This window comes from Lycorma delicatula, chromosome 9 (genome assembly GCF_047948215.1).
Source record: "Lycorma delicatula isolate Av1 chromosome 9, ASM4794821v1, whole genome shotgun sequence".
NCBI classification, from domain to species: domain Eukaryota; kingdom Metazoa; phylum Arthropoda; class Insecta; order Hemiptera; family Fulgoridae; genus Lycorma; species Lycorma delicatula.
The window spans coordinates 40,076,482-40,100,836 of NC_134463.1; the positions used below are offsets into that span (position 1 = coordinate 40,076,482).

The following is a 24,355-nucleotide window of genomic DNA, read 5'->3' on the forward strand; positions in this document are numbered from 1 at the left end:
CTTTATTACTTCTTTCCTTCAATGTAATTATCATAGTTTCCATCTTTTCATCACCAAACGGCAATGTGACAGTTTAATATTTTTCATCACTTTAATGTCAGATAGTTTTGTATATATGTGTAAACTGTTATGAATAGCTTCAATATAAAAGTAATAGAGAAACAAAGTAAAAACTGCCCACACAGATTAAATTTCATACTATGTTTTTACTATAATTTAAAAAACCTATCAATTCTATATAAACTTTACCTAGTGCGTTAACAGTGAAATAAATTTTAATTTGATTAAATATAATAATCTCGTTTTCTTTTTCTATTCATCAAATAATATAACATCTAATTGGCAACACTGAAATACTATATCAGATTATATCATTAAAAATTAACTAGTAATTTTAAATTATTTTAATAAAAATGTTAAAAAAACATAGAGATGTTAATCTCATAAAACAAACCAAAAAAATAATAAAACATGCTGGAAATTATAATTTATTTTTTGATATACCATCAATTTTGTACAGATAATAAAACTAAAATTTAAGATCTCTTACTGTAATTTTCTTGATAATTAGTTATTTATATGTCATATTTAACGGTGGAATCTACGATGTTAATTTTTTATTGAATGTATCATATAAGATTGATATCAGGTCTCATCCAGACTTGGATTTACTAATTCTACATATTCAAACATTAAATAAACTGCCTTCAATTAATTTATTATCCTCAAAACTATAATTGATAATGAATTGCTTATTTGATAGAACTTTTAGCTTGATTGCAACATCTGATCTACTATAGACCAAACTACTACTTCTGTTCATGGCCTATGTATAATTATGTCTACAAACTCGTGTAATGAAATCATTAGATAGTAATATTCAACTATTAACTCGAAAGCAAAAGGTCTGTATAATTTAAACCTTTGCTGTGGTCAACTCTCAGGTAATTTGAACATTACGGTAGACAGTAAAACTGAATATCATTTGGGTAGATGATGGGACTTCAAACATAACGCATAAAGTACATATTATTTATTAGACTGTTTTCCATGGCTTGAAAATATAAATAAAATAATGATTATTTTCAGAAATACAATTATGTTTTTCTTTTTTTGTAATTTTTTTCTTTCTTTAAGATGCAACTGCAAAATTGATGGTAAGTCAAATCAATCTGTTAGTCTAAAACTGAAAAGTTAAATAAGATTAGCAAACAATATATACAACACACACTCACACATGAACACAAGAGAATGATTCAAAAAACAACTGAAAAATAAAACCATGACATTTATTTGTAATTAGAATAATTAACCTATATTACTAGCAAAATAAAATAAAATTGAAAACAGAAAATTAAAAAAAAGAATTAAAATTTCATAGACAAAAATGTAGGCTTAATTAGATTTTTTAAAGGAAATGTTATTATGTAAACAATTATACAACAGTAAGCCATGTAAAGTAGATTTTTATGGCAAAATACAGCCATGTCAGTTAGTCATAACTCAGACCCTAAAAAATGTTGATATCTAAATGATTTGAAGTTTATCGTATTAAAATTTTCTACTTGTATTTTAAAGTAATTAAATTTAAAAAACCAAATTATTATAATTTTAGTATGATTTGTAATAATAAAATTTTAACACAATTAAAAATTACAATTAATTCAAAAAATTAGATTTAAAAAAAAAAGTAAAATACGATTTCAAAAATTACTGTAATTTTTAAAATTCCATAATTATTAGTTTGAAATTATTTGAAAAAATAAGAAGTTTATAAAAATGCGCCATTAATTAAAAAGCCGCAGAGTACTTATCACGTAAAAATTTTACTTATGGAAATAATTTTAAATAAAATACAATTCCCTATATAAATATACTACTATAATGTTAATTTAAATCACAAAATCATTTTTGGAAGAAAAAAATCATACAAAAAGAAAATAAATAAAATAAAATGATGTTGATTGTAATACATTACATTTATAAACTAATACTGCCCAGACTGAAAATAACATAAAGCTTTAAGAAGGTTAGTTTAAGACTAAAATTTTTACTGTACAAACAAATGTTCATCAAATATTAAACAGCATAATAAAAAAAATTGTTCTTTCAGAAATAAAATTTATTAATTATATAAATCTGAAAAATTCTTACAACACTAAGAAAAAAGAAAAGATTAATAGAAAAAATAAAGCTAAAAAAATAATACAAGTTTTAAGAAAAGTAGAGTAACAAAAGAAAAAAATATAAATGCAGGTCTGCTTAAAATTTTTAGTAAGTAATTTGATTAAACAATAAACCTAAACATAATCGAACAAAAAAAGAGCAAGAAAGCTGGACAGTGATAATAACTATCACATAAACATAACCTAATATTCAGTTAAAAGCATACAAACTCTCACAGTGCTTTAATCAGAACACACTATTTACATATAAAGGTCTATTTTTTTGATTTTGTAAATTACTTCCGTGTTGTACTGAAAAAAATTCTCTTAAAAAGAAAATGTTCAAAATAAATTTTACCTCAAATATTTATTTTATATAGTCTTCAAAACCAGAATTTTAAAATGAAATATGACAACTATTTCATAATTAAATAAAATAAAAATGTTAAATAACTGTATTAATAAAACTTACATATTTTTCAGAAGCATCTTTATAGTTTAAGCACGGGCATAACCTTACAAGCAAAGGTAGTTAATGACTATTACATTTTATAAAAGAAACAATTAAGATACAAATAATTCAAACAATAATGATAATTAACATCACAAAGGATATATAAAACTTTCAAAATACATAACTAAGACTGTCAATTTTTAGACAGACTAGGTCACTGTGTAACAGTGAGCAAAAAGAGTAACTCAAAATTTATTGGGCTCAGCAGCCTAACAAAACTTTCAAACTTTTCAGCTTGTAACTAAGTAAAATGACATATAAATAAGTAAAACCTGTACGCATTATAAACTGATAAATCTGAAAGGTATAAATAAAAACAATAAAAATATTCAATAATAGTTCAGCAGTCTGTCCATTTGGCATAAGGTTAACAACTTCTAAGGCAATGATTTGAGTGAACTCCAGTTACGCTACACATTTCACATGAAATACAATTAAATGCAAATATGTATTTAATTGCATATGATGTAGAATCTAGTAGAATTGTACAACTCGACCGACTGATTATCAGGTTAAATGAAGGTTTATTATTTAAAATGTAAATATTTAAAAATGTTTACATATTAAAAATGCTTCAATAATATTACTTTTTATTCACAGAATGGACATGAAAAATATGTTTGAGCAGAAATTTACTCATTATGATAAACAGAGAGAAAATTTCAGGCAAGTTTAAGAGGTAACATTATCAATAAAATTAGATAATGATAAAATAATGTAAAAATAATGGAATGGTCATTCTGCAGTTATGACAAACGATAAGTAATGAAATATAAACTGAAGTACTCGTGAAATTATCATTTAAAATTACACTATTATCTTTTATTCTCTATACTTCACAACTGGTAATGTATAATAAATTTAAAAATTGGCAAATTGAAAACTGTATGTTAGATAATGTTGAAAATAATAATCATCATCGATGCACATATATTATTGACATATAACATTAAGCTTCAATAACAATTTTCAATACTATCAAAATAATAAAAAATAAATTTTAACTAGAGATAAATTATAAATATCATTTGCATAAGTTGAGAAAAAGGAATTACAGTGATCAAACACTACTGAAACCAAAGAAAATTAAATTTCTTTCATTTAGTTACTGATGAAATCACTAGCAAAGCGAAAGCTTTTAAGATGAAATAAACGGTAAGTAGAAAAATTATATATAAAAATGCGATGGAGATATATAAAATTCTGTATTTTAAATTGTCATCATGCTACGTTAGCTGATAGTTTACACTTAAGAGGGAAAAGACTGACCATAACCCTACCAGTTACATCAAATACACATTTCTAATATAGCATAAATTTTATATATACCTAATGATAGAATAGCTATTATCTCAAAATATCAACAATATTTCAAGATGATGACGATACATTTTTCATACTTAATATTTTATAAATTACCATTAAAGTAAAAAAATTAAACAGTAATATTTCAGCTATTAATGACACATTCTATGTTCTATACAAATCATGATAAAGGATTAAATAATAAATATATAAAATGAAATAATTACTTTCAAATATTTCAATATCATATAAAAAAATTATTTAAATTTTTGCTAGATATATACAGATTTAGATTAAACTACTGAAAGAAAATTGTAATAAAAAAAAATAATAAAAATACTGAAAGGCTGTTTCAAAAGAAAATTTTCAATACAAACAGTAACTGTAGCATTATATATTATAAAGTAAGAGTGGGTAAAATAATTTCACAGAAAACTTTGTACTAATTTTATATAAAAGAGTTTGTATTTGCACATATTTAATTGTGATAGAGCATAAATTATCAGAATCAGCAGGGCATGATTTACATGTTAAAAAAAAAATCAATATTTTATAATTGATCTGTGTCCAGCTTTTGCACGCTAGAGACATTTAGTGATACAAAGAGATATAAAACATGTATTTAAGTGTGTCTTTGGAGATCCCATAACAATAAAACCATAGTGCAACACTCTGTAAATCAAGATTCTATTTTTTACATCATTAGGCTTTTATACTAATAATACAGTAATAAGAAAAGTTTTACTTTACTATCCAAAAAACAAACACTTAAAACTCATTAAAAATATGAATTTTTATTGCTTAAATACAAAAACACACTTTCTTAATATCAAATCCTGTATATCCTTCACTTTAGAATAGAATGATGTATTGTGTGTCATTTCCACTTTATAATAACATTTAAATTTACTGTCCAATAAAATCCAATAGAGCTTTAAGATAACTGATGCTCTGCTGTATATCAGCAGCCAGCTTAGTCAATGCTACTCTAGTTTTATTACTATAAGATGCTGGACTCAAATAATTTATAAGTACTTACAGGAAAAAAAATCTGCCGACTGTTAAGTTCAAGCAGTAATTTGATCCTTGAAGGTGAAAAGCAATTCTATTATAGAAACACATCAAGAAATGAATGAATTGTATGACCTAAATATTATGAGTAACAATACAGTAAAGCAATAATTTTTTACAGAAGAAAGAACAAAATAATATTCATAATGAAGACAATAATGGTTGTTCCATTTTCTCGAACTTGATCAATGTAATTTAAATCATCAGTGGTTTTTTTTAAAGACAAAATAAAAACTGATTGAAATTGATATGAAAATCATGTTGAAATGGAACTACATATAAAAATAATGCATTTATATCAGATCCTTTCTTTAAAAAATAAACTGAGAGAAAACTGAAAACTGTATGGCAGAAATCTAGTATATTTTAAAATGAACCTTCCTTAAAATACTTCTTTTAATACTTTATTACACTGTATTCATTACATAAATATTCATGACAAACTGATTGTTGCATCGGAGTATCAGATAAATTAAACAAGTTTTCTTCTTACTAAAAACAATTTATAATGCATGTATATAAAAAATAAATTGGCAATTATTATTAGTGAAGTTACATTAGTGAATCTTAATGCTAAAAAGTAAATGAATACCATATAATATTAAATTTACAATAATGATTATGCAACTGAGGTATTAAATTACACAAATTGCTTTATAATATTCAAAGAATATAAATTTGTCTAATAAGCAATAATGTTATATAATCTTTTCAAGTACTGATTGAGAAATATGGATGAAATTCAATTTATTCAATGAATCTTACTTTTGAAATATATGTATATGTGTGTGTATATATATATGATATATGTGTATATTGTACTGTTTTAACATAACTGTAATATTTTTTAGAGAAGGAAGTAAGTAAACTTTTAAAAAACTATGATTTAAATATTTATAATATTCTTAACACACAATAATAAAAATATATTTTTAAAATAAAAGCAAACAATTAGGTTAAAATATAACTTTATTCCACTGATATAATTTACTGAAATATTTTGTTATAAGCAAAGAAATTAATTAACCAACAATCAAATTTAATAATACAATTAAAAAACACATCAGAAGCATTATAAAAATACATCACCATTCTTTTGTGATCTCTACATGCAAGCTTTGTTATAACAAAAAAAAAAAAAAAAATGCTAAGCCATTAACTAATAATCAAAGAATCTGATAAAATACAGAATAAGAAAAATGAAATTAAAGTCTGCATTGAAACCACACTACCACAGTTATTGGAAGATAGAATAATAAAATTTATCTATAAATACATTGTACTCTAAATCTACTAATAGTTCAAATGTGATCATATTAAAAGAGATTCAAATAGATTTAACTACATTAATAAAAAAAACCCTAGCAATACAAGTTCACACACTTCACTATACACGTTTCTTAAATAAGTACTGTTTTGATGTATGTTTGCTGCAGCACGGGGCTGTCAGTGTTTTGCAAATGTCCACTGAGTAATTACATCTCTTGCTACAGATGCCATTAAGTGATTGTTAGTTTTTGTTTACAGTTTCTTGTGTTTTTTAAATTACCTATTACTGTAGACAGCGGAACCGATTGTGAAATACATGGTACAGGGAGGATGGATATAACACTACATCTTATGGAATGGTAGAAAAATGAGTTAGGGCATTTACGAGGGCTGTACAAATGCACAAGAGTGACTACAATCTGTCATTATTGACCTAGAGCAAAAAGCTAATGAAAAAGTCCATTAGAATACACGATTTATGATTTCATTACTGTGTAATGAGTTTCCTTTAATTTCATGAAGTGTTACCTGAAACTGTGTCTGTATGCTTAAATTATCGAATATTGTCCTCGTGCTAGGAACCAAAACTGTTGATCGAGTTCACAAAACAAACACTCAGTCCAATTTTTTCATGAGATACAACAATGAAGGTGATCCATTTTTATGCCGAATTAATACTGATATTGAGACAAAAGTGTCTCAAAATTACGCAGGAATCAAAACAGTAGTCCATGAAATGGAAACACTCTCTTAACATCTCCAAAGAAAGTGAACAAATAATCTCAGCCTGGAGAATCAGGTGTATTGCATTTTGAGATAGAAGGAACTGTTGCTTGTTGATTTTTACCGAGACGTATTGTGAGACCCTGACTAAACTATATTATGCAATCAAAAGCAACAGGTGTGGCATGCTCCAGGTTTTCAGGTGAATACAGATTTAAAAAAAAAAATTTGCTTGTTATTTTTTATATCAAAATAGTACTTACTTAAAAAACATGCCTTGTATGAATTTTGTCCTACTGTTTCAAAGACGAATTAATTTGAATGAGATTAACCAAATAGTTTTCACATTTTTAGAGATATTTTTATACAACAAATAATCAAATTTCCTTAAAATTAATTAATTAATAATTATATAATTAATTTGTAGCATTGCACAGTCAATTTATATAAGTTAATGTTCATTTATAATGAAATCTGGATCTGTTGAGTCAATTTTGTCAATTAAACTTTTAAGAATTTTTGTGATTATTTAAACATATAACTTGGCAACAATTTATAATTAAACAAGATTTTTATTTAATATGCTTGTATTATCAGTAATTTTTAAATTTATAATTTTACAATAAAATAACTGTAGAAAGAAAACTTTGTAAAGATGTACTACACTAGGTATAGAAAAAAGAATATCAGGATTCTAATTTGTTAAAATATCTCTTAGATGATATGTGCAATATTGTTTTAAGGCTAGAATCAAAGAACAAGAAGGACAGTTTAAAGTTGCATGCATGGCTGTAGACTGATTCCCTATCTTTTTACTTCACAACACCACCAGAAAATATGGTGACATCTGAATAGAAAGCCTTCGGTCTTTGCAGTTTGTTAAATATTAATCTGAATTTACAGTTCCAACATATGTTCTGTAGAAAGTTTAACTGTAATCCTCCAAGTGACAGTAACATTCATTAATGGCATAATCGGCTTGAAACAACCAGATGTCTGTGGTGTGTAAAGAGAAAAGTATGGGATGACAAAAATGTCGAACTTGTCAATGATTTGTCCGCATAGTCCTAAAAAATTTGTTTGGAAAGCAGCTGCAAACTAACAGTTCTTTCTGGTGAAGCAAGTGTTAACAGGAGTTGCTTTCAGATATGCTCCGTACATGGCTCTTTCTTCAACTGAAAAATGGACAAGAGGATTTTATCTAGCAACAGGATGGAGAGCCTCCTCGTAGCATAATTTTGTATAGGACTAGTTGAATGATGTTTTCCCAGATCAATGGATACGTGCCACATGACAAGGTACTCACATTGAACACTTGGGAAAAAAGTTACTTTCATTTATTTTTTTTTTTGTGATTATTAAATGAAAATGAACAGATATTAAATAGCTTTAAAACCTCAATATTATTTTTTGTATACCTATATTACTTAAAGCAGTATTAATGGTAATTAATTTAGAGAAATCATGAAATCTTCCACTTACTATTTATATTATACAGAAAATTGGAGGGGAAAAATAAGATGCAACTGAAATTGGGTCACTATGAAATTTTACAATTAGACATAATAAATTTAGACTAAACAGAAGCTCTAGAAAAACAGACTTTAATCAGATTGTAAAAAAAAGATTTAAGCAAAAGATGTAAAAGAAGAATTAACATAAATAAAAACTGAACAGCAAAGCGTCAAAATAGCAATAGCACAGTATAATGTTAAAAAAAAAGAACAGAAATTATTAAATTAAACATGATTCATTTCACTACCTGCAATTGTAATTAAAATGGAAAAACAGAACACACACTCACATTTCAATGAATTGAGTGGTGTTATAGGTTTTTTTTTTTTACTTGAAATTAAGTTTCCTTTTCAGACTATTAAAAAATCTAAACTGAAGTCTCAGAGTAAGATCCTTCCTTACTAAACATATTACCATACAAAAATAAAAATCAATAAAAGTTGTGAAAAAACAAAGACAATAAATGTACATTGATATACAAAATATACTGTTGAAGCCTACAATCAAGTATCAACAACATTTTAACCGAAGGTCCTGTCTGTTTATAGCTATTTATGAATTATGTAAATTACTTGAAAAGAATTTTTATTAACAGTTATAAACATGTTATTTTTTATAAGAAACCTATAAAATGTCATACTATGAAACAACCAAAATTAAAAAAAAGTAAATAAGTAAATAAAAATTATATTTCTGATATTTAACAGATATTAAATCAAGGGTACCCAAATAATGGTGCAAGATGTACTACAAATTGTTTAAGGAGGAATTTTTTTTAAATATATTAAAAAGGTGATATCATTGGAATCTAATCATTAGCATTAATTTTCTATGAAGTACAAAATAAAAATTATGCATAAAAATACTCTTTTTAGGGGGCGTGCATCAAGAACAGAGTACAAATAATAAATGATGCAATTATAGATAAAAAGGATGGGCACCCTTGAATTTATGTTTTAATTTTTGTTAATTTAGATACAGTATTGAAAATGTATAAATTAATTTACTGTTTCAAATTATAGATTTATATTTAATAATAATGAATAAAATAACAAAAGTTACCATTAGTATAAAATGCACAAGAAATAAAGTCAAATAAAATTTCATAAATAAACTCAAAAAAGTAAAAAAAAAAGCTACAAGAGATACAACAGACAATAAAAAAAAACCAAAATAACCATCTGCTCGAATATCTTTAGTAAACTTACTTTTTTTAACTAATTTTTAAATTATAAAAATATATTGTCATACTAATTATTAGAATTTTATAAATTTAAAAAGGAGCAAATGATTATTTTATAAACAGCATTTAATACATAGGAAAAAAGACAGCAAAATGCTACGCCACGCCACAGTACATGGTCCATGTAATGCACGCAGCAAACATATAGAACAGATACAGGAATAATAATTGTAGCAGTTCCGTCCTGTAAGGAAAACATAATAGGAATAAGACATATACCAGATTGATTTTAATAAGGTAGCTGTATAATATTTTGGAGCACAGGAAAACTCAATTCTAATTTTACCATATATTTATTAAATAATATACTTCTATTTACTGGGTAGATGGGTATTTTCCTCCTAATATCTGAATAGTAACTTTTAACAAGTTACTAATAAAGCAGTTTTCTTTATTCTTAAGTTATATAGGAGTTTGTACAGGAATATTTATATAAAAAAGGAAATAAAATTCAATTTTTAATTACTACCATTTTTTTAAACACACATTCATAGCCACTGATCTTTAATCTTCTAATATAGAAATTTTGTATGCCTAACATACAACAAAGCGATTAACACAGGTAAGGCCATCAAACAGGGTAAATCAATTTTATATTTTTATAAAGTGTTTTTAGAGTTGCTGTCCAAACAGTCATATGCAAAAGTTTCATAACCAATAAACTAAAAGAAAATTGAATAACCTTACATATGATTTTTGTACTACCACAGATCTGGAAGAACTTAATAATTTAGGAAAGAGTAAGCAGTGAGAAAAGACTTACTAGCAATTGTTAACAGGAGAAAAGTAAAATCAGATGGGAATTATATGTAATGGACACAATTATTGAAAAAAAAAAGTAATTATTTTTACCTATGAAAATAGTACTATGTGCAAAATGACTCACTGTCAGAGAAATAATGAGAAGTAAAAATAAAACTACATTCAGGGTAACATATGTTTAAAAAAAAAACACATTCTGGATTACAAATATTATTTATCATTATATGTTACTGGTATCATGAAGATGAAAGTTACACACACTTGTAAGAATCTTGTGATCTACTATAGAGAAAAAATTCTAAAAAGATAAAATTTTTTATGAATTTTTTTAATTCACTAAGATGGCAATAAGATTAAGATAGGCACTGGTCACTGTTTATTCTATCAGTGCAAGGTTCTTAGCAGAAAAACAACAAAACGGTTGAGAGGATTAATGTTTTACTATTTTTTTATTTACTAATTAGATTTAAATTTGGTAATCAATTATTCTAATCATATTTATAATGGTATAAAACCATCTTAAAATATTACTAAAACAAAATATTATTTCTGAAAAAATAAAAAATCACTTAACAGTAATACATTATAAATCAATTTGGTATTTCAGCATTAAAGTAAAGGATACACCAAACTCAAGACAAAAATTAGCTGTAAATTACACTAAGAAATCATAATAGACAAAAGAGAATGCTATAAAGAAAATATACATCACTCACAAGAATACAATAAGACAGACAGAGACAGAAATATAGACATTTCGCATTTAGCTAGAACATATCAAGCCTGTGCAAGAATCTGTATAGAACCATCTTGGCGACGTCCTATTGAAAATGAAGCTTCTGTTTCCAATGGTGATAACTTTCTTTTTAGTCGAGCATCTGCAATGGAGTAAGGAAAGATACGCGGTTGTGGTGAGACAAAAGGGATATCACAAAAAATTAAAAAGCATATTGTTTGTTAACGTGCGAAAAATATAAATGGTTCAATCATTTTGTAAGTTTTGAAAGCCATTTTTGCTCACTTAACATTTTTTTTAAACGTAAAAATCAAGAATTTTATGATAAATGTTTTAAGGTTTTTTATAATGAAAAAAAAAATTCCAGATGTTTTATATCTGGAAGGGGAGAAAACATACGGTAGTAGTGGGCAACACAGAGCTGGAAATGAATGCACTTTTCGTTAGCTAGTGGGCCAAGAATTAACGTTCAAAATACGTTTAAACATATTTTTCTATAGTCTTTACACTTTCTGAAGTACAATTTTAAAAATGAAGGATATGAAATGAATATTTGCCACATCGAATGCATACGTGAATTAATTTAAATAGAGGAAAACATCAGTAAATCTAAGGAAAACCTGACCAGTTTTCTTTCATATAGAAGAAGACATTTTAAGTAAAAGTGATTAAAAACTGTTTTTGCTCTGTTGCCTTCTTTCATTTTGCTTAATGCCTAAAAATCAAGAGGTGATCCTAAATAACTGTATTCACATCTTAGGGCTGATAGTTAATGCAAAGTGTTAATGAAGAATTATAGTTTTAAGTGATTATGTGAGGTGAAATGGACATATAAGTAGCTCAACTGTAGTGCTCACAACAATGCCCTTTTTAACCTCACTGAAAGCTTTTTTTGAAGGCAAAATGAATTATTAAAAAAAAAAAAAAAAACCATGATAAGCCTAAACCGGGAATCAAACTCAGTTTATTTTGTAAACACACCACAACTATCAAGGAACCAATATTGCTTTAAGATGAATATCTTATCCCTGTTTATCTCTACGAGCAGGATGTTGAGATTCATGTCAGTGTTTCAAAGACCAAACCATTAACAATATAATTCTTTTTATAACACCTAGGAAGACAATTTATTTCAGTAAATTCCAACAAAACTATTGCATAAACTTCCAATTTTTTTCTCAGAAGGTACATAAGGCCAATTATAATAAAATGGCTTTCAAAACTGAACTTTTTAAAAAATTACCATTTAATGATATAAAATTGAGCTTTTTAAAATAAAGAAATTCATAAAAAATGGAAATGATAGAATTTTCATATGCATAATGTAGTAAAACATCAATTGTTATAATACAATGCAAGTAAATAAAACTAATAAAGCAAAATTAATTTTATATTTTGTAATTTGTTAAATTTGTTCATTATCTTAACAATAATGAGATAATTTAATTACAATGGTTTTTTTGTGAATTACCACCATGAAATAAGGAGAAAAAGAATAAATGAATACTGATTTTAAAATAAATAAAATTTTAGAAAGGATAAAATGACAGTTAAAACCCACTAATTGTAATTGAAAAAAAATTCAAAAAATATTAATAAAGAAAAATTTTAAAAAGTTTTTCAGTAGAAAAATTACTAAAAAACAAAAGGAATTAGACTAGTAATTAATGAAAATTACTAACAACTAATGAAATTCTGTGTACTATTTTACCATTGTCAACTTTTTTTTATATTTGGAGGCTGGAACCAACTGTTGGGATTGCCTCAGAGGATGAGATAAAATTGTAATTTTATAGTGTATGAAAATGTCATGGCTAACTGGGATTTGAAAGTGGTAACTCTGAATGAAAAATAGGTAAATATCTAGACTATTTATAATTAACCTCCCCAGTCAGGTGTTACACAAAAACTGGTTTCCAAAGCAACATAGTGGTGCATGCATAACAGATATCAGCTAAGCTTATCATCACAGTCAATCACCATTTTGTTTTATACTGTTTGAGTAGAATGTGGTGAAATACAGAAGCAATTGTTATGGCTCCTGCTAATTTTGACATTTGGTAATGTAATTTATTTTTTGTAAACTGAAGGAACATATGCAGCAGAGATTCCCTGTCAGTTAAGTATAGTTTAAAGTAATATATAGTAAAATGAGTAATGGTTTGGTGAGAGAATGATGCAGAAAATTCAGGTAAGGGCAAACTAATGTGCATGACAAGGAAGGAAGATTTCAATTTAAGTGGTGAATTTGCTGAAAAAATTGAACATATAATTTGTGATAAATGTTTTCTGAATTAGTGAAAGTTTTCCATCAATTTCAAGGTCCACTCACCAAAATTGATACAGACAGATTGAGTGTTCATAATTAGTGTGTACCATGATTACTGAACTTACAGGTACACACAAAACGAAGAGAATGGAAGCGAATTAAGTTCTCTTCAGCAATACCAGAATAAAGGAAATGAATCTCTTGATAGCACTGTTACTGTAAATGAGACATGGATTTGGTTGATCAATATTGAGATAACAGGACAGTCCAAACAGTACATACCCATATACTTGTTGGACAAGACCAAAATTTCAAACAAAAAAATTTTGGCTACCATGTTTTGGGACCATAAAGGATACAAAAATGATCGTAGATGTTTACTGTGAAACACTGACAATGCTTATGAGACCGATACAGAATAAATGCTGAGGAATGCTAATGAAGGGGATTGTTTTTTGTATTACAATGCAGGCACAAAGGGTGTACTAAGAAAATTTAAGTAGCAGATTTTTACCAATGCCCTTCACAGCCCTGATTTGGTATTACCTGATTTTCATCTGCTCATAAAACTGAAAAATTGGCTGGCTTCTCAACTTCAAAAGTAATTATGAACTTAAGAATAAAAATGAATGGAGCTTTGAAGCTGCTCTTATAGAGAGACTGAGGTAGACAAGCTGGTATCACAATACTACAAGTACTTGAATTTGGACAAGTAATATCTATGCAGTAACCTTTTTATATAGTAAATTATTTTCAATTTATTTTTATTATTAGACTAGTTAATTTATAAATAGCACTTGTATCTATAAGTTAAATCATTCTAAGAGTTTTCTTTTTTCTTTAAATATCACTTCAATAATCTCTTAAAGATAAGAAAAGCGAACTATGTATGAAGACTATTATACCCACTGGCTAGTTAAAAGTTAACTTTTGCTAATCTATGATTACTTCAAAAAGAATTTTCTCTAATTAGGCACTTTTTTTCCCCATAAGAATAACATTTTTACAAGATAACAATGTTGATAAAACTTTACTTATGTGAATTCAATTTCATAATGAATAACTACAGACAATTACAAGTACCATCCCATTCTATTTTAAATTCTGTAGAATTAAGTTATTACTAATCATAACATTATTTACACTACTCTGAAAATCCATTTCCAATAAATCTACACAGACCAGATGTCTTTTGCACCGTTACTCACAATGAGCGTGGTTATGAAATAACACTGTTACTATCTGAAAAAGTTTATAGATGGAGTGTAACAAAATGACTATTACAAGAATATTACATTATAGAATGGTATTTTATGATTACAGATATAAAGATTACAGTTTGACAAGTTATTTTTTTAATATCTTTTCTTGTAAAGAAGTTAACAGTTAAGTTTTGAAAGATGAGTTTGATATGATTGGTTCTATCAGGTGACTGGACCATTCTTACTCACTAGAGCTACAGTGAGTATCCCTACATACCTTGTTATAGGGTTACATGAGATATTTCAAATTGAACATAATAATTATATGTTTACTTCCAGCAAGATGGCTCACCTTCATGTCAGGGTTTTATTGTTTGAGACTAACTACAGGAAACATTTCTTGAATACTGATTACTGTGGAGGACTGATTCCTGGCCACCAAGATTTTTCAATATTACACCACCATATTTTTTATATCAAGAGTTTATCAAAGAAAAGTATGGGCAACAAAGGTTAGCGACACTAATGAACTTAAAAGAAGGATCAGTTAAATCATTGCTGAAATGCTCCTAACATATACTGATGGTGTAAAAATGAATATCCCAAAGTATTTTACATGGTTATGTAAGCTCTTTTATGGAGCTCATGTAGAAGTTATTTATAAATTATAATGTTTAAAATGGCCTATTTTGGGCTGCAACAAAAATGCTAGTTTGTTTTTTATTCATCCCTGAAATGCATTCCATTTATTTAAAACAATTACTTATTACGGTCTGGAAAAATTAAATGTACAAAAGTTTGTGCTAATTCTTTACTTCACTATTGCACAATAGTATGTCTATCTAGTAAAGCATCAAACTGGAATAATTATGTTTTTCAGAGAGAAAATCTTAAGGTAGACATGTACATTCACAGCAATTTGTATATGGTGGTGTATGAAGATAAGAGATGCTTTCTTCTACATGCTGTGCCAAATACATCTTACAACCTTGCATGATATTAGAGCCTGCATTCTATTAGGCACAACTATTATGTTTGATTTGTGGAAAGTTTACCATCAAATATCATTTTAACATAATGATATTTGAAGGTAAATTACAGTGGAAATTTTGGTAGATCTGATAACTGAAGCACATACTTTAATGATGCACAACTAGTGACAATCTACTGGATTCTTAACTTGGAAATTCACGGAAGTTATTGATTAACAACAAAAATGATTCATTTTAATAAACATGGGCAGCTATTCACTTATTCTGACCTCCTGAACAACCATTCTATCTTGTGAATATTACCCTTTAGCACTTGCAGATTTGTCTTCATTATAAACCATAGTTTACTGATAAAATAAGTTGTCTTAATTTTAAATAAAATTTTTACCAATTTTTTTTTTTAAAAAAGAGGACTCTTAACCACAAAAGATTTTGCTGGTTATTAGTGACAGATTAGTGAGCACTGATTACTTTATTAAAATGCTTGGTCGTAAACAATTTGAAATTGAGATGATCCTTGCTTAACTGTTTGTCTATACACTTTTCATACATCTGAATTCTTATCATTTAGGATAAAAAAAAGAATTTGTTATTAAGTAAAGCAGCAACTGAAAATGACTGCATTAAAAATACAAACACTACTTTTTTAGGATTTATATTAATAATAATGGCCAATTCTGGAGATCATCTGTATGGAGCATTAAGATTTAGGAATTTATATCCTATTCTAAGCAGTATCTGTTAACTCAGTGAGCAGTGAATGATGATTGTTCATTTTTAACGATTAACCAGGCCTACAATTGGAATATTTTTTTCATTGTAAAAAATTTAGACAAAAAGACTTAATCACAAGATTCCAGTATAATAATCCACAAAACATATAATTTTAAATAAACTGATGCTTTACTACATATGTAAATACATATTCAAGTTTAAGAAAAAAAAATTAAGACAGAAATATCAATAAATACAGAATATATAAAAAAGCTGAAAAACAAAATAGCATATAAAAACAACAATTAATATTGTGTAGTGTTATATATGTTATGTTTAATGTGCATGTTAACTATAGCATGAAAAACAGCAATTAAAAAAATAAAAAAAATAAAAAATCCTGCACTATATGCATAACATCACTTCGCAACATACAAGATACAACATATAAAAAATTACATGAAACTATTTAACATTTTTTTAGGAAATTTAAATGCATAACAGTTATGGATTTTTTAAACACACAGTTTACCATGAAAACACTACTACTTAAAGTGATTAAAAAAAAGGAAAGTATTGTAAAAATGGCAATACTTTTATATTAAAAAAAAAAACTACTTTTACCCATTCAACACAAGATATTAAGGAACATCCTATAATATGAACATTAATTATATTTTTAAACGGGCAATATCTTGAAACAAAATTAAATTCCTTCATCATTCAAAATCATTTGTATGCATGTGCTTGTAATCTTTGATTAACATTGTCAATATTTTACTGTATTTCAAATTAATTCTTACAGTGAGATATCTTTTATCTTTCATCAATTTAAACATCTCTTGTCACTAAGAATATTCTTATTATTAATTAAATCTTTAATACATTTCACCAACATATAATTTTATTTATTTTTTTAACTACACGCATAAAAAATAAATATAATGAATAAAGATTTCAATCTTTACATAAAACGTAAAATTTAATCCATATAATGCACAGGATGTCTCACCAAGAAACAGAAAGAATTTCAGGGCATGTTCTACAAGGGACAATAAAGAAAAAATTTCTTAAAACATAGGTCCAGAAATACTTTGTTTTCTGGTTATAGCTTGTGAAAAATTCCGTACTAGTCTTTTACCAAATTACTGTAATAATTGTAAAACAATATTTTTTAAGAATGTCACACTTAAAATTTTGTACCAAAATTTGTAGAGAATTTAATTCTGAGAAATTTTATATAATTAATGTCAATTGAACATCAATAAAAGTTAAGAAATTAAAATAAAGGAATCCGAATTGTTGCTGAAAAATACTGTACATAATTTTAAATTGAAACAAGAATCTTTTCAATATTAGAAAATATCTAGAAACAAAATCAATTATTAAGATATATTACAATAATTGTTCAAAATGCCCTTCACTGTTTATATAATAATATTCCATTCAATCTAAAATTTCTTTGGTGGCTCTTAGTGTACCATGATTATTTTATATATTCTCAAATGCCCTAAAAATTCTTGCTTTTAATTTTTCTTTTCTATTTATAAACGAGTTGTTCGTAAATGTTACATTCAAATAATTCCTAATTTATTGACGAAAAGAGGAGCCCCGTGTCGTTTTGAAAAATCATTTCATAGTAGTGAAACTTCTAAAAGAAATGGCAAGTTATTTTCTAAAAAATTTAAGTATGCATTTTCTATAAAGTGAAATAGTCCAATAAATACGATCATCAATAATACAACAAAAATATTAATATAAAATTACTATTAGAAACTACTTTCTACTGTGGCATGTGGATTTTCAAAACTAAATGATTACTTTAAATTATTAAAAGGTCTCATCAGTAAATAAAGTAGGACTTACTTTGTGACAGTTGTCTAGCAACCAGAAACAGAATTTAGACACAGTAGAAAGTCTCAGAATAGTAAGTTTTGAACTTCCTGTAAGCAGTACAGGTAGAGATTTTCTTATGTAGAAAAATCTACATATTGTTGCAATTAGAAGTTCATCTAGTACAGAACCCTAGGTAACATTGAACTTGCCGAATTATTTCTGCTCTTTATCGACACACTGGTGGTTAACAAATTCAATGCGTAAATACTGAAGCGAATTTGAAATTCTAACAGGAAATTTTTCTTGATATTCACAATGTGCAACTAGTGCATTTTCATAATTGTAAACAAAAATTATGTATGTTTGCATATTCTTCAATTGAAAACTGAAAAGGCATTTTCAGAAAATTTTGAGGAAATTACTGTAAAATTAAAAAAATTGTTGTTGCAAAACATGTTGCAACAAGTTTTTTAGGCTTGATGTAACAATAGCTTTGTTAAATTGCCAGTAGATAAGCAAATTTTGCAACAAAATTTGAAGATAATTTAATTCTTAGAAAATCTATTTAAGTGAGTTGGTTAAACACGAAGAAAAATTTAAGAAATATTACCTTAATTAAAAAAAAAACAAAACAAACCAAAATGTACAGAAAAATACTGAATTACAATCTTTAACCGAAACAAGAATATTTTCAATATGGGTGGATTATTTATATTTCATTTTGTTATATAGAAAATATTAAGAAATGAAAATTTGTTATTTATAAATATTTCTGAAAAAATAAATTGAGAATTTTTTATTTTGTAGGTCAACAACATTAATGGCTTATCAATGATTGAAATTTATGTACTACATTTAAATAGTTTATTATGTTTTCGAAACTGATTAATATTGCTGATCTATAAAATAAAAAAATTCTCAATTTATTTTTTCAGAAATATTTATAAATAACAAATTTTCATTTCTTAACATTTTCAATATAACAAAATAAAATTTATATAATGCTCTAATATTGAAAAGATTCTTGTTCGGTTAAAAATTATAATACAGTATTTTTCTGTACGTTTTGGTTTGTTTTGTTTTTAATATAAGTAATATTTCTTAAACTTTTCAACACTTTGTGTTTATTCAACATTATTTAAATAGATTTTCCAAGAATTAAATATCTTCAAATTTTGTTTATTTACTGACAATTTAACAAAGCTATTGTTACATCAAGCTATTGTTTCATCAGCTATTGTTTGGTGTTGTAAACTATGTTTTGCAACACCAATTTTTTAAATTTTACAATCAATAATTCTCTCAAAAGTTGTTAAGAGATATAATTCTGGAACCCATTTGCAACCCATCAGATTTTCTTCTTAATTTAAACTTCAAGAATTTCAGTATAGCTTTATTTTATCTATAACATTTTTCGCAAGCTGTAACATGAAAATGAAGCATATCCAGGCCCATGTTTATAAAAAACACTCTTCTTTATTTTCCCATGTATATTTCCCGAAATTCTTTGTTTTTTCATAAACCTTAAAAAAAGATATCAATTTATCAACAACCAGGAGCGCTGGTAAGAAACTGATATATGATAGAGTATATTTATTTATAAATAAAAATAAAATCTTAATCTTCAATAAATTTACTATTTATATAACTTTATTATTAAGATAACTATTTACATAATAATTAGATTATACAGTTTATCACCCAATATCGCATGTAAAACTTAAACAGAAACAGTTTAAGATTCAAATTAAAATATTATTCACAGAATATTATTAAAATATTACATGCTTAATAATATTTAATGACATCATATGAAACTGATTTAATGTGAATATACTTCTTTTATTTTTATTTATTTTATTAAGGCTGATCTCCCAAGTACCTAATACTAATACAATTCAATCAATAAAACAAGTGGATTCAGAGAAATAGTATAAACTGCATAACTTTAAATAACTTGATGTTTTGGTACTTCACGGAATTTTGAGTATTATATAAAACTAAATGGATATATAAATGTGAAAATGAAAACTGTTTTTTTAATAAACTGGTTCATATTCTTCACTGAAAATGAGTAAATTGAGTATAATTTCTGTTCAGATGAGAGTTGAAATTACTAACCTGCAATTGGCATTCCTTTTTTTGCTAATATCATTTGTAGATGATATATCAAGAAAAGAAAGAAAATGAATTTAATTAAAACTGGGGAATAGAATAGTGATTTTCTTAACATCAGTTGTAAATACGACAACTTAATGAAGAAATAAATCTACTTCAATGCATAACGATAGATCATGGCAGCTTTCCACCTGTATGTAGAAAACCAGTGGCACCAGTATTTAATGCTGCTAATAACTAAAATGCTTCCACAAGATGCCAAAAACACTATTCCAGAGGAAAAGGAAAATGGTTGTATCCAGAAAAAAATCAAATCAAAATGAAAGTGATTATTAATGAGTAAATAATACTGGCAACAATATTAATTAAGATTCAGCATCCATTAACAATTTACAAGAAAGAAAACAGTTAACACCTATAAGGATTTTCAAAAATGTATGTAATGGCTTCAGTACATTTTAGTAAACCTAGGAATGAGTTTCTTGAATTTGACATTATATAAATTTTTCACAACACACATTAATATTATCATCGTCATAATGAAAAGTAATTCTAGCCAGATTTTCTTCCAGTTTAGATTAAATATGGTATTGTGCGAGTGACACCACTCGCTTTTTTTAAGATGCATGATGACCTACTCACATTATATCTCTTATTATGATTCAGTCCAAAACAGCTGTAATAACTTCAACTCTCATATCATGACGGAGAGGCTTGTACTTATAGTTACCTGATTTTTCTAAAGAAAATCAAACAGGCGATCCCCGTTTATTGCTCACAAAAAGTTCACGATACCTTAATCTTACTGCAACTCTTTAGCAATGCATGTATAGAAAATTTTCATGAAGTCAATCGATTATTAAACATCTATTAATGCAAAAGTCTTCATCAGTAATCTAAATAACTTCATTAGTGACAATGGTTAATGGATGGGCCTTCCACAACTTTTCTTTATGAACATGGCTTCTTTCTGCTTTATGTTATTTTGTGACTATTTCATACTTAAAATATCCATGTCAAATATAGAAAAAAATTAACAATTAAATTTTAAAAGAAGTTTCACGATTTGTGCAAAGAAATCGAAAGACTGAATGTATCTTTACTTAGTAGGATTTGAAAGTGACATTGTTATTTTAAAAATACACCACAAGAACAAAACCTTTGTGACCAAGGACTGGATAAATTCCACATTCCGTATGCAAACCCTGACAAACACAACAATACTGATGATTACGAAAAAAACAATTTTTTCTGCATTTTTTTGGAATTGTATTATAATTTAGACTTCTATCCTCAATACAAAGATGTTGTATACATAACTTATTCCATAACCTAAATTTTATATCTCCTTATAACAACTTACTTTCTTAGGGGCCAATTTTCTCTGAGTAACCATATCCCATCACATATTGCTGTTTAAAATAGCGTTAGAGAAATTTAACAAGCAAAACTATTATTTGTAGGCAACACTAGTGATTTTATCCCTAATCTAACTGTAGGACCAAACTCTTCAGCAGAGCAGTAGCATTTTTGTCTTTTATTGGGAAGGTTCTGGTTACAATCTTTACATTTTTTGTACACTATTGAATAAATGGTCAAGATGGGAAATCAACCTAAGTAATGCTCAAAGATACTATAGTATCTCAATCAACAACTGTATTCTCAATTCTTGTCACTTTAAAAACAGATGTATGTATATATGAATACGGTTTACATATGTATACATTTGCATACTGATGTACATATATGTTCGTATGGTATTGTATGTTTAAAAGTTATATTTTAATAGAGAACATTTACATTAATATATTATCTTCTAACTTCTGTCTGTGAGGTAAAAGAAAACTATTTAGGTAAATATTTCCCAAATTTGCAAAAGAGGATAAGTGAAAAAAAAAGAGACATTGGTATAGTCTAAAATAAATCTGAATGACTATGAATATAGTAGTTTTATAAATGAATGTACACATATGTTTAAACTAAAAAAAAAAAAAAATAGATGAAAATAAAAATACCATTAAGTAATAACACGAAAAGAAAAAAAAAGAACATAAATAACACAAAGAGGAAAAAATCCTTTTAATGAAGTACAGGAACACACCGTCGATACTGAAGATCATGCTTAACAGAATTAATACAAAAAGGATAAAAGTAATAGACAAATATTAAGCAACAAATAAATGGCCAAACAGGAAATAACAACAACAGCCTTCACTATCAACAAATCATCACCATTATACCAACACAAACTGCGACATCCCACTTGAAAATCAAACGTCTTCACGTTCTGAAAAGCAATCACCATCACTTAAAATAAAGAAATTACATAAATATACCAACAAAACAAATCATGCAATAAATATAGTTAAATGATAATAAATACATCTTTCTCTTTTGTTTTATTATATTCATTATACATACATCCTGTGAAGGATTTCTTGAAGAACTGAGAACAATTAAATTAAAAGGAGTGAAACAGTGCAATACTTAGCAACAAAATGAAAGGATAGCTATTTTCATGTAAAAATTAACTAAAAAATAACATACTAATAATAATTTTGATTGATAAAAAAAAAATTTATATAAGTTAAAATTCTTCAGTAATATTTAGCTAAGTTATATAACATTAATCATAAAAGATCAAATAATTTTATTACAGAATTAATTACTAAAAGCAAATTTACACATTTAAAAATGTCTTTACTATGAACTTATTTTTAAAGCTAGGTTTTTACTGATTACAATCCTAGAGAGAAAAATTGATTCCAGCACAAAGATGAATTATGTAATTACAAATCCAATCTTGGGACTCTACTTAAACGATTAGTAACATAGTGTTGTTGATAATCTACAACGATAAAACTTACTTTTATATCATTAGTAACGTAGTGTTGTTGATAATCTACAACGATAAAACTTACTTTTATATCCTGTGAAATAAAAAATGAAGCTTATTTTTTTTATGAAAAAAAAATTATAGCTGAAGAAAAACAGTAATACATTTTTACACTCTTGTAATAAGTTTCTTTTAAACCATATAGCACATTCAATTTTTCACATAATTATTTTGTCTTCATGGCCTAATAATAGACAATCTCAAATATTCTTTGAATTGCAAAAATTTCAGTTTTCTAATGTAGGCGGTTTAAGAGTTATGGCAGTTAAAAGAAGTTATTTCCATTTTTGAGATGCTTAACAAAATAGTTTGGATATTTATTACGAAAAACAAAGAAAACCTAATGAAATTTTTCAGTAAATCTGAGAATTTACAAAAAAAATTTTGTGAGCAGATATAGAATGCAGTCTAGAAATATGATAGAAATATTTTTTAGGATACATCATCAAGCATGACTGAAATTAAATAATATACATTATCCCATTATTTTATAGCCTAATAGAAATGTTTGCTAATCATTCTATCTCATATAATGTTAGATACATTGATCTGACAGGTTTTAACCCATCTCTCATCTCCTGGTCTAAATATGCATAAAAAATCTATTTGATGTTTTGCACCCAATAAAACTTACACTGAATTACTTATTTAAAAATGTCTTGCCTCCCTTATAAATATAAACAATGACAGCCTATGATTTACTTTTCCACAGATCTGGGAAACTGAGATTAATTTTTTTTAAGTGCTATAACTAGTAAACTCTATGTACTCTATGAAACTCTATGTTTCTAAGAGGCTGAAACTTTTCTAAAAAAGAAAAAAAATTATATATGTTCTCTAAGAACAATTTTTTAGGCACACATGTAACATGCCTTTAAATACAATCTACTTGAAATTTTAACTAAATGCTAGGTACCACTTTCATTCCTTAAGAAGTATAAAATTCCCCAAAAAACTGATTAAACTCTATGTGAATTTAGTAAAAACAAATAGACTTTAAAATAAATCAATAAGGATTTTTTAAT

The 24,355-nt window shown here is 26.3% G+C and overlaps 1 protein-coding gene across 18 annotated transcripts in view; it reads right to left on the reverse strand.

Annotated features, from left to right (window-relative positions):
• tmod (tropomodulin) overlaps positions 1-24,355 on the reverse strand; it is a 443,143-nt gene that overhangs the window by 19,897 nt on the left and 398,891 nt on the right. For 9 of the 18 annotated variants that reach the window (XM_075375728.1, XM_075375720.1, XM_075375716.1 and 6 more), the window contains one exon: positions 11,284-11,445. The exons of 3 other annotated variants lie outside the window; for them this stretch is intronic. In XM_075375728.1, coding sequence (XP_075231843.1) covers positions 11,345-11,445 — 101 coding nt within the window. In that variant the 3' untranslated portion in view covers positions 11,284-11,344. Of the gene's footprint in view, positions 1-8,809; positions 8,964-11,283; positions 11,446-24,355 lie in introns of all 18 variants that reach the window. 6 more of the 18 variants (XM_075375726.1, XM_075375724.1, XM_075375722.1 and 3 more) reach the window with 2 other exon arrangements.